Raw genomic sequence first — 12296 nt, 5'->3', positions numbered from 1 at the left:
GGTGGGGCCGGGGGCGGGGCCGGGGGCGGGGCCGAGAATCGTGTGGTCCCGGAGATGGCCACGATCCGGGTGGACTTTCCCGGTGCGCTAGGCAAATTGGAGGAGGGTGCTATTTATTGTGAAGAGCAGGGTGAAGGTCCCAGGGTGTTGGGGTTACGTGGGTAGGTAGGGTTCTGCCACTCTTTGTGGAGGAAAAGCCTTGCCAAGCGTGGTCATTTCCAGGCTGAAAGTTTGTGTGACAAAAACATGGCTGGGGCTGGGCGCGGTGGCTCGCGCCTGTAATCCCAGGACTTTGGGAGGCCGAGGCAGGATCGCTTGAGCCGAATAGTTCGAGACCAGCCTGGGCAACATGACGAAACCCCGTCTCTACAAAAAATACAAAAATTAGCCGGGCGTGGTGATGCGCAACTGTAGTCCCAGCTACTCGGGAGGCTGAGGCAGGAGGATCACTTGAGCCCGGGAGGTCCAGGCTCCAGTGAGCCGAGATCGCATCACTGCACTCCAGCCTGGGCGACAGATGACACCCTATCTCAGAAACAAAAACAGAAAAACCACACGGTTGGATGGGAGGAGAGATGAAGGAGCCATAAACTGAATTATGTTAATCACCCAGCAGGTGCTCTGTTAACTAGGCCATTCCTCATTCCAGAAGAAACTGAGTGACTAACCCATCCAGGGGACTGGGAGACCCGGGACAGCTTTCTGAAATGTAATCAGCGTCAGCTGGGCACGGTGCGGAGCACCTGTAATCCCAGCTACTCAGGAGGCTGAGGTGGGAGGATCACTTGAGCCCAGGAGGTGGAGGCTGTAGTGAGCTATGATCACACCACTGCACTTCAGCCTGGGTGAGAGAGCAAGACCCGTCTCTAAAAAAAGAAAGAATTTAATTAATTAATTTTTTCTTTTCTTTTTTTTTTTTTTAAGATGGAGTCTCTGTCACCAGGCTGGAGTGCAGTGGCACAATCTCAGCTCACTGCAACCTCCACCTCCCGGGTTTAAGCGATTCTCCTGCCTCAGCCTCCCGATTAGCTGGGACTACAGGCAGGTGCCGCCACGCCCAGCTAATTTTTCTGTTTTTAGTAGAGATGAGGTTTCACCATGTTGGCCAGGATGGCCTCCATCTCTTGACCTCGTGATCTGCCCACCTCATGCTGGGATTACAGGCATGAGCCACCACACCTGGCCTAAGAAAGAAATTTAATCAGCTTTACTTCTCCCTTCAGCCTCAACTGACTTGGATTTCCTTGAGTTCGGTGTCTAGGGAGCCAAGTGTTGGGCTGTGGAAGGTAGATGGATGCTCCAGGGATAGAATCAATAAACACTCAGTGGTCACGGTTCTGTTCTGAGTTCGAGGACACAGAAAGAGGCATGAGGTGGTTTTCAGCCTAAGTGGGGTGGTAGGGGAGAGGAGAAGGAAGCGGACAAGTCCAGGAGGCAGTTCCAGAACCTGAGAGCACAATCCTGCGTGATCTCACTGCAGGGCCAGGATTCTGGAACTTGAGTTGCCTGATAGACCCTATACGAAAGATGTAGTAGGGAAAAGAAGCGACAGCTGGCTAAAGGGGCCCCCCACCCTAGGAGAGCAGCCTCTCTCCGCTGTCCCAGGGTGCCATGGAGATGGAGAGCGCGGCGGCCTCCACACGTTTCCACCAGCCTCACATGGAGAGGAAGATGAGTGCGATGGCCTGTGAGATCTTCAACGAGCTTAGACTAGAGGGCAAGCTCTGCGACGTGGTCATCAAGGTCAATGGCTTTGAGTTCAGTGCCCATAAGAACATCCTCTGTAGCTGCAGTTCCTACTTTAGGTATAACAGGGTTGCCAAATTAAGCCAAAGGGGTAATTGGGCTCATTTGGAGACACTTTGACCCATTTTCTGGTTCCCATCCCACCACCTTAACTTTAGGGACACTGTCAAAGCTCTGGGCTCCTTAAAAAAATTTTTTTTTACATTTGTTTAGAGATAAGCTCTCATTCTTTCACCCAGGCTGAAGTGTAGTGATACAATCATAGCTCACTGCAGCCTTGAACTGCTGGGCTCAAAGGATCCCCCTACCCCAGCCTCCCAAGTAGCTAGGTCTACAGGCACATGCCACTATATCCAGCTACTTTTGAAATGTTCTATAGAGATGGAGTCTCGCTATGTTGCCCAGGCTGGTCTTGAACTCCTAGCCCAAAGCAATTCTCCTGCCTCAGTCTCCCAAAGTGCTGGGATTACCACCATGCCTGGCCAACTCTGTGGTCCAGGCAGGAGCTCCTGCCTGGCTCCTTTGCCTTCTGAAGAAGCATGACTAGGGTCAGGGCCTTTTTTCTCTGATTTTTCTGGTTTTTTTTTTTTTCTTTGAGACAAGTCTCACTCTGTTACCTAGACTGGAGTGCAATGGCGCCATCTTAGCTCACTGCAACCTCTGCCTCCCCAGTTCAATCCATGCTCCCACCTCAGCTTCCTGAGTAGCTGGGATTACAGGTGCCTGACACCACGCCAGGCTAATTTTTGTATCTTTAGTAGAGACAGGGTTTTGCCATGTTGCTCAGGCTGGTCTCAAACTCCTGACCTCAGGTGATCTGCCTGTTTTGACCTCCCAAAGTGCTAGGATTACAGGCATTAGCCACCACGTCTGGCAAGATCTGATTTTTCTTTTTTTGAGATGGAGTCTCGCTTTGTCCCCTAGGCTGGAATGCAGTGGTGTGATTTCAGTTCACTGCAATCTCTGCCTCCCAGGCTCAAGCGATTCTCCTGCCTCAGTCTCCCAAGTAGCTGGAATTACAGGCTCCCACCACCATGCCCAGCTAATTTTTGTATTTTTAGTAGAGACAGGGTTTCACCATGTTGGTCAGGCTGGTCTGGAACACCTGATCTCGTGATCCACCTGCCTTGGCTTCCCAAAGTGCTGGGATTACAGGCGTGAGCCACCGCGCCCGGCCTTTAAGATCTGATTTTTCAACTGGATTTCAACTAACTGTTGGTGGGCTTTCATCTTTGATTCTCACCTAAACCAACCTTTGGGAAGGTTGGACATCCCTACTGGATTTCAGATGACAATGCTACTTCAGGGAGCCCCCTCTACTCCTATCCCAATAGAGACCTTTTCAAACAGGGTGATAAATTAACAAGGATTAAGGGGATGGGAAGGAGGATGAGGGGGAAACACCCGGGAAATAACAGAAGGAAAAGGGAGTTTGGGCTAAAACCATTGTAACCCAGGAGGTAGAAGGGCTATTTTGTTCATGAGCTGAAAATGTTTGAGTAATCAATTCCAGTGAAGATATGATCAATGTATCCTACCTGTTGCTAAAACTTCTCATTCATGTAGACCCTAGAGCAGAGTCCACAATTTATTTTTTATTTTTTGAGATGGAGTCTTGCTCTGTCACCCAGGCTGGAGTGCAGTGGCACAATCTCGGCTCACTGCAACCTCTACCTCTCGGGTTCAAGCGATTCTCCTGCCTCAGCCTCCCGAGTATCTGGGATTACAGCTGTGTGCCACCACATCTGGCTAATTTTTCTTTTTCTTCTTTTTTTTTTTTTTGAGATGGAGTTTTGTTCTTGTCACCCAGGCTGGAGTACAACGGCGCGATCTCGGCTCACTGCAACCTCTGCCTCCTGAGTTCAAGCAATTCTCCTGCCTCAGTCTCCTGAGTAGCTGGGGTTACAGATGCCTGCCACCACACCCAGCTAATTTTTTTGTATTTATAATTGAGACGGGGTTTCAACATGTTGTCCAGGCTGGTCTTGAACTCCTGACTTCAGGTGAATGGCGTGAACCCGGGAGGTGGAGCTTGCAGTGAGCCGAGATGGCACCACTGCACTCCAGCCTGGGCAACAGAGCGAGACTCCATCTCAAAAAAAAAAAAAAAAAAAATTTTTTTCCTCCAGTCATTTAAAATGTGAAAATCATTCTTAATTTGTGGGCAGCAGGTGGGCCAAATTTGGACAGAGTCCATAGGTTTGCAGACCCCTGCTCTAGCGGAAGAATTTGATCTCTAAGACCACATTTCCTTAAACTTCTTACAAAAAGGAAGCAAAGGCCAGGCACAGTGGCTCATCGGTGTAATCCCAGCACTTTGGGAGGCCGAGGTGGGCAGATCACCTAAGGTCAGGACTTCAAGACAAGCCTGACCAATATGATGAAACCCTGTCTCTACTAAAAATACAAAGATTAGCTGGGTGTGGTGGCATGCATCTCTATGCCACCCAGCTACTCGAGAGGCTGAGACAGGAGAATCACTTGAACCTTGGAGGCAGAGGTTGCAGTGAGCCAAGATCATGCCACTGCAACAAAGAGTGAAACTCCATCTCAAAAAAAAAAAAAAAAAAAAAAAAAAATTATTGAATGTCTATTTTGTTACAGCACTACTCTGGGTACTGAAAAAAGAAAACAACTGGCCAGATGCAGTAGCTCACGCCTGTAATCCCAGCATTTTGGGAGGCCGAGGCAGGTGGATCACCTGAAGTCAGGAGTTAGAGACCAGCCTGACCAACATGGTGAAATTGCATCTCTACTAAAAAATACAAAAATTAGTTGAGTGTGGTGGTGCACACCTATAATCCCAGCTACTCAGGAGGCTGAGGCAGGAAAATTGCTTGCACCCAGGAGTCAGAGGTTGCAGTGTGCCAAGATCATGCCATTGCACTCTACCCTGGGTGATACAGCAACACCTTGTTTCAAAAATAGAAAACAAAAAACAATGAATAAAAAGAGAAACATTCCTATTCTCATGAAGTTTACCCTCTAGAAGGGGAAATAGGAATTAAATAAGTAAAATGCATATAAAATCATCATCCTGGGCATCACTTGGGCCCAGGAGTTCGAGACCAGCCTGGGCAATATAGGGAGACTCTCCCCATCCCAATCACACATCTTATATGAACAAAACTTTTTTTTTTTTTTTTTGAGATGGAGTCTCACGCTATCACCAGGCTAGAGTGTAGTGGCGTGATCTTGGCTCACTGCAACCTCTGCCTCCCAGGTTCAAGCGATTCTTGTGCCTTAGTCTCCCAAGTCGCTGGGACTACAGGCACGTGCCACCACGCCCAGCTAACTTTTGTATTTTTGGTAGAGACAGGGTTTCACCATGTTGGCCAGGCTCGTCTTGAACTCCTGACCTCGTGATCCACCTGCTTCGGCCTCCCAAAATGCTGGGATTATAGGCGTGAGCCACCACGCCTGGCCCAAGAGACCTGGGTCTTACTCTCAGTTCTAAATCTTAATTTCTCTATCCACAAGGTAAGAGTAACCAAAGTCAAAGTTCTTTTTTTTTCCCCCAACCAAGATGGAGTCTTGCTCTATCACCCAGGCTGGAGTGCAGTGGCTCGATCTCGGCTCACTGCAAACTCCGCCTCCCAGGTTCACACTGTTCTCCCGCCTCAGCCTCCAAGTAGCTGGGACTATAGGCGCCTGCCACCACGCTCGGCTAATTTTTTGTATTTTTACTAGAGACAGGGTTTCACCGTGTTAGTCAGGATGGTCTCGATCTCCTGACCTCGTGATCCACCCGCCTCAACCTCCCAAAGTGCTGGGATTACAGACGTGAGCCACTGCGCCCGGCCCCAAAGTCAAAATTCTTCTTGTCCACTGTATATAGCACATGCCTGCACCCCGCTTCCTGAGGCCATTTCCAATGTACTCACCTAACAGGAGAGAAATATTTCCGTGGCTGCCAGTTTCTTTCTTTTTTCCAGAGCTTTGTTTACAAGTGGCTGGAACAACACTGAAAAGAAGGTATACAACATCCCTGGCATTTCTCCCGACATGATGAAGCTGATCATTGAGTATGCATATACCCGGACCGTGCCTATCACACCAGACAATGTGGAGAAACTGCTTGCTGCCGCGGATCAGTTTAACATCATGGGTATCGTCAGGGGTTGCTGCGAGTTCCTCAAGTCGGAGCTGTGCTTGGATAATTGTATCGGCATCTGTAAGTTCACAGACTACTACTACTGTCCTGAGCTGAGGCAGAAGGCCTACATGTTCATACTGCACAACTTCGAGGAGATGGTGAAAGTCTCTGCAGAATTTTTAGAGCTCTCGGTCACTGAACTTAAGGATATCATCGAGAAAGATGAGCTCAATGTCAAACAGGAAGATGCTGTATTTGAGGCCATTTTAAAGTGGATTTCTCATGACCCCCAAAATAGAAAGCAGCACATTTCAATTTTGCTTCCTAAGGTCAGTGTTCACTCTTGATTCATTTATCCCAGAGAGATTGTCCTAAAAGCAAAATTCAGACATATGACAAATCCCAAGGCTGTATTTACATGTCCTTAGATAGAAGGCATCTACTATTCTCTGGAATTTTGCAACTCTTTTCCCTTGGCATTACTAGTTCTTTTTACCTAAGTTATATTCTTTGACCAAAATCCTTCCTGGTGGTGGGGGAAGAAGAGAGCCTTCAAAATAATTCTAGGAGGGGTGTGGTGGCTCACTTTGGGAGGTCAAGGTGGGAGAATCACTTGAGCCCAGAGTTTGAGGCCAGCCTTTACAACACAGGTTATAAAAATTTAAAAGTACAAAATTTGACCAGGTGCAGTGGCTCACGCCTGTAATCCCAGCACTTTGGGAGGCCGAGGTGGAGGGATCACCTGAGGTCAGGAGTTTGTGACCAGCCTGGCCAACATGGTGAAACCCGGTCTCTGCTAAAAATATAAAAATTAGCTGGGCGTGGTGGTGCACACCTGTAATCCCAGCTACTCAGGAGGCTGAGGCAGGAGAATCACTTGAACCTGGGAGGCAGAGGTTGCAGTGAGCCAAGATCATGCTATTGCACTCCAGCCAGGGCAACAGAACAAGACTCCATCTCAAAAAAAAAAAAAAATTTAAATTTAAAAGTTAACCAGGCTGGCTGGGCGTGGTGGCTCATGCCTGTAATCACCACTTTGGGAGGCTGAGACAGGCAGATCACGAGGTCAGGAGATCGAGACCATCCTGGCTAACATGGTGAAACCCTATCTCTACTAAAAATACAAAAAATTAGCTGGGTATGGTGGCGGGTGCCTGTAGTCCCAGCTACTCGGGAAGCTGAGGCAGGAGAATGGCATGAACCGGGGAGGCAGAGCTTGCAGTAAGCTGAGATCACGCCACTGCACTCCAGCCTGGGCGACAGAGCGAGACTTCGTCTCAAAAAAAAAAAAAAAAAAAAAAAAAAAATTAACCAGATTTGGTGGTGCATGCCTACAGTTGCAGCTACTGGGTGGGAGGCTGAAATGGGAGGACTGCTTGAGCCTGGGAGGTCAAGGCTGCAGTGTGCTGTGATCGCCTCACTGCAAGCCAGCCTGGGCAATAGAGCGAGACCCTGTCTCAAAAAAAAAAAAAAAAAAAAAATTCGAAAGTGCTGAAATTCCTTTCAGCTTTTTTCCTTCCTATGAATTTCTCCATACCCAAGGTAGAAGCTGAATTAGAAACCAAATCATGGCTGGCACAGTGGCTCATGTCTTTAATCCTAGCACTTTGGGAGGTGGAGGCGGGTGGATCATCTGAGGTCAGGAGTTCAAGACCAGCCTGGCCAACATAGCAGAACACTGTCTCTACTGAAAATACAAAAATTAGCTGGGTATGGTGGTGCATGCTTGTAATCCTAGCTACTTAGGAAGCTGAGGCAGGAGAATAACTTGAACCCAGGAGGCGGAGGCTGCAGTGAGCTGAGATCACACCACTGCACTCCAGCTGGGCAACAGAGTGGGACTCGGTCTCAAATTAACAAAAAACCAGAAAAACAAATCATGAGTATTGCACACAATTGTTGTCAGTTGGTGCTAATCAGCATTATTTTACATATACAGACATACTCAATTACTGAACAATTACCATGGTTTTTCCTGGTCTAATGGTACTGACCATTGGCCAAGGAATGGGATTGCTCTGTGGCCACTTGAAGTGCCTTCTATCTAGCTTATTCTCAGCTTCCAAATGTATATACCACCTTCCCAAAATGACTATTTATTTATTTATTTTTGAGAAGGAGTCTCACTGTCGCCCAGGCTAGAGTGCAGTGATGCGATCTCAGCTCCCTGCAACCTCTGCCTCCCGGGTTCACACTACACCATTCTCCTGCCTCAGCCTCCCCAGTAGCTGGGACTACAGATGCCTGCCACCACACCCGGCTAACTTTTTGTATCTTTAGTAGAGACAGGGTTTCACCGTGTTAGCCAGGATGGTCTTGATCTCCTGACCTCATGATCTGCCGGCCTCGGCCTCCCAAAGTGTTGGGACTACAGGCGTGAGCCACTGCGCCCAGCCGACGACTATTTATTTTGAGACAGAGTCTCACTCTTGTCACCCAGGCTGGAGTGCTGTGGTGTGATCACAGCTCACTGCAACCTCCACCTCCTGGGTTCAAACAATTCTCATGCCTTAGCCTCGAGAGTAGCTGGGACTACAGGCACGCGGCACCATGCCTGGCTAATTTTTTTTCCTTCTTTTTTTTGAGATGGAGTCTAGCTCTGTTGCCCAGGCTGGAGTGTGGTAGTGTGATCTCGGCTCACTGCAACCTCCACCTCCCGAGTTCAAGCGAGTCTCCCGCCTCAGCCTCCTGAGTAGCTGGGATTATAGGTGCCTGCCACCACGCCCAGCTAATTTTTGTATTTTTAGTAGAGACAGAGGTTTCACCATGTTGGCCAGGCTGGTCTCAAATGCCTGACCTCAAGTTATCCGCCCACCTCGGCCTCCCAAAGTGCTGGGATTACCGGTGTGAGCCACTGCACCCCGACTGATTTTTTTTTTTTTTTTTTTTTTGAGTTGGAGTCTCGCTCTGTGGCCCAGGCTGGAGTGCAGTGGGGCGATCTTGGCTCACTGCAACCTTTGCCTCCCTGGTTCAAGCGATTCTCTTGCCTCAGCTCCCTGAGTAGTTGGGATTACAGGAACGTGACACCATGCTCAGCTAATTTTTGTATTTTTAGTAGAGATGGAGTTTTGCCGTGTTGGCAAGGCTGGTCTAGAACTCCTGACCTCAGGTGATCCGCCCATCTTGGCCTCCCAAAGTGCTGGGATTATGGCTGTGAGCCACCTCACCTGGCCCCAATTTTTGTATTTTTAGTAGAGACGGTCTTGCTATGTTGCCAGGCTGGTCTCAAACTCCTGGCCTCAAGTGATTCGCCTGCCTCGGCCTCCCAAAGTGCTGGGATTATGGTGTGAGCCTCAAAATTGACTATTTAAACTGTGACTTATACATTTCAAAAACAAACCAAAATATTTCCAGCAATTCAAAGGCAGATTGTAACATGGGGGTTAAGGATGTGGGATTTCCTGGCACCCTCACATCACCTGAATGACTTTCTGCGTTTGCTTCTTAGGTTCGCCTGGCCCTAATGCATGCTGAGTACTTCATGAACAATGTTAAGATGAATGACTATGTCAAAGACAGTGAGGAATGCAAACCAGTCATCATTAATGCCCTAAAGGCCATGTATGACCTCAACATGAACGGACCCTCTAATTCTGATTTCACCAACCCACTCACCAGACCCCGCTTGCCCTATGCCATCCTCTTTGCAATTGGTGGCTGGAGTGGTGGGAGCCCCACCAATGCCATTGAGGCATATGACGCTCGGGCAGACAGATGGGTGAACGTTACTTGTGAGGAAGAGAGTCCCCGTGCCTACCATGGGGCAGCCTATTTGAAAGGCTATGTGTATATCATTGGGGGGTTTGATAGTGTAGACTATTTCAATAGTGTTAAGCGTTTTGACCCAGTCAAGAAAACTTGGCATCAGGTGGCCCCGATGCACTCCAGACGTTGCTATGTCAGTGTGACAGTCCTCAGCAATTTTATTTATGCCATGGGAGGATTTGATGGCTATGTGCGTCTAAACACTGCTGAACGTTATGAGCCAGAGACCAATCAATGGACACTCATCGCCCCCATGCACGAACAGAGGAGTGATGCAAGCGCCACAACACTCTATGGGAAGGTAAAGGACCAGGGTGGGAGGGGAAGATGTGGATACAAAGTACAATCCAAGAAATGATACTGCTCTTTTTTGGGGTGGATGGAAGACGAAGTGGCAGTATTCACTTGGAGTACTCATTCTTTCTTCAATTGACAAGGTGACTAGTTGCAACTGTCTTTTATTTTGCTTATTAAAAAGTAATGCGAGGCCGGGTGCGGTGGCTCATGCCTGTAATCCTAGCACTTTGGGAGGCTAAGGCTCCTGATCACTAGGTCAGGAGTTCGAGACTAGCCTGGCCAACATAGTGAAAGCCTGTCTCTACTAAAAATACAAAAAATTAGCCGGGCCTGGTGGCGGGCGCCTGTAGTCCCAGCTACTCGGGAGGCTGAGGGAGGAGAATCGCTTGAACCCAGGAGGCAGAGGATTGCAATGAGCCAAGATGGCACCATTGCACTCCAGCCCGGGTGACAGTGCAAGACTCCATCTCAAAAAAAGAAAAAAAAAAGTAATGCAGGCTGGGCTCGTGGCTCACGCCTGTAATCCCAGCACTTCGGAAAGTCGAGGCAGGCAGATCACAAGGTCAGGAAGTCAAGACCATCCTGGCCAACATGGTGAAACCCTGTCTCTACTAAAAATACAAAGAATTAGCTGGGCATGGTGGCAGGCGCCTGTAGTCCCAGCTATTCAGGAGGCTGAGGCAGGAGAATCACTTCAACCCGGGAGGCGGAGGCTGCAGTGGGTGGAGGTTGCAGTGCGTTGAGATTGCACCACTGCACCCCAGCCTGGATGACAGAGCAAGACTCCCTCTCATAAAAAAAAAAAAAAAAGGTAGTAATGTGGCCAGGCCTGGTGTCTCGTGTTTGTAATCTCAGCACTTTGGGAGGCCAAGGTGGGCGGATCACTTCAGGTCAGGAGTTTGAGACCAGCCTGGCCAATATGGTATTCTCCAGTAAAAATACAAAAATTAGCCAGGTGTGGTGGTGCGCACTTGTAATTCCAGCTACTCAGGAGCCAGAGTTTGCAGTGAGCCGAGATAGCTCCACTGCACTCCAGCCCAGGCGACAGAGCGAGACTCCATCTCAAAAAATAAAAATAGGCCGGCAGTATATCATGCCTGTAACCCTAGCACTTTGGGAAGTCGATGGGGGTGGATTGCCTGAACTCAGGAGTTCGGGACCAGGCTGGGCAACAAGGTGGAAACCTCGACTCTACTGAAATACAAAAAATCAGCAGGGCGTGGCAGTGTGCGCCTGTAGTCCCAGCTATTCCGGATGCTAAGGCAGGAGAATTGTTAGAACCTGAGTGGTGGAGTGAGCTGAGATTGGCGCAACTGCACTCCAGCCTGGGTGACAGAGCGAGACTCCGTCTCTAAAAATAAATAAATAAAAAGCAATGCATGCACATATGAAAAAAAAGAAATTCAGATTGTACAGACTGGAATTAAGTGCCCACTACCACCACACACATATCCTTTCTTTCTACTCCCTAGAGTGGGAATTTTAATAATCTTGGAACTCTTCACACAGGTCTACATATGTGGTGGGTTTAATGGAAACGAGTGCCTGTTTACAGCGGAAGTGTACAACACTGAAAGTAATCAGTGGACAGTCATAGCACCCATGAGAAGCAGGAGGAGTGGAATAGGCGTGATTGCTTATGGAGAACATGTATATGCAGTAAGTTTACTACTACAAAAAAAAAACACATTACCCCTAGAATTTGTATTAGTAAATGGGTTTATGCTACTGTTGGTATTTGAAAAGCTTTTTTTCATGGAAGACAATGGAAGAGGGAGTTATGAAATCACTGGTACCCCCAACGAGGGCTTCCTCAGTGGACAGAATCAATAGTTAGCAGTCAACCGTGTTTCTTTTGCTATCCACAGGTAGGTGGCTTTGACGGAGCTAATCGACTTAGGAGTGCAGAAGCGTACAGCCCTGTGGCTAACACTTGGCGCACAATCCCCACTATGTTTAACCCTCGAAGCAATTTTGGCATCGAGGTGGTGGACGACCTCTTGTTCGTGGTGGGTGGCTTTAACGGTTTTACCACCACCTTTAATGTTGAGTGCTATGACGAAAAGACCGATGAGTGGTATGATGCTCACGACATGAGCATATACCGCAGTGCTCTGAGCTGCTGTGTAGTACCAGGGCTGGCCAATGTTGGGGAATATGCAGCTAGACGGGACAACTTCCCAGGATTAGCACTGCGAGATGAAGTAAAATATTCTGCTTCGACAAGTACCCTACCTGTATGAGCCTCTTCATTTAGCTAATAAAAAGTCTAAGCAATAAGAATTAATTCTTTTTTTTTAAATAAATGCAGTGTTTAAACTTTGAAGAGTACTGGAAAATGTTCAACTTAAGAGAGCCAATGGTTGGATGAATGAGGGAGTAGGAGGGAGGG

At 48.3% G+C, this 12296-nt stretch overlaps 1 protein-coding gene across 1 annotated transcript; it reads left to right on the top strand.

The window, feature by feature from the left end:
- The first annotated feature begins 1611 nt into the window (after window positions 1-1611).
- KLHL10 (kelch like family member 10) lies at window positions 1612-12165 on the top strand. The gene is given in 5 exon segments (XM_008012691.3): window positions 1612-1805; window positions 5682-6171; window positions 9291-9908; window positions 11414-11563; window positions 11773-12165. Coding segments are annotated over 5 exon segments (1845 nt in total).
- Window positions 12166-12296: the final 131 nt, after the last annotated feature.

This window comes from Chlorocebus sabaeus, chromosome 16 (assembly GCF_047675955.1).
Source record: "Chlorocebus sabaeus isolate Y175 chromosome 16, mChlSab1.0.hap1, whole genome shotgun sequence".
Taxonomy (NCBI): Eukaryota; Metazoa; Chordata; class Mammalia; order Primates; family Cercopithecidae; genus Chlorocebus; species Chlorocebus sabaeus.
Note: the sequence above shows the minus strand (reverse complement) of the source record. Positions and strands in the feature narration are given on the sequence as shown.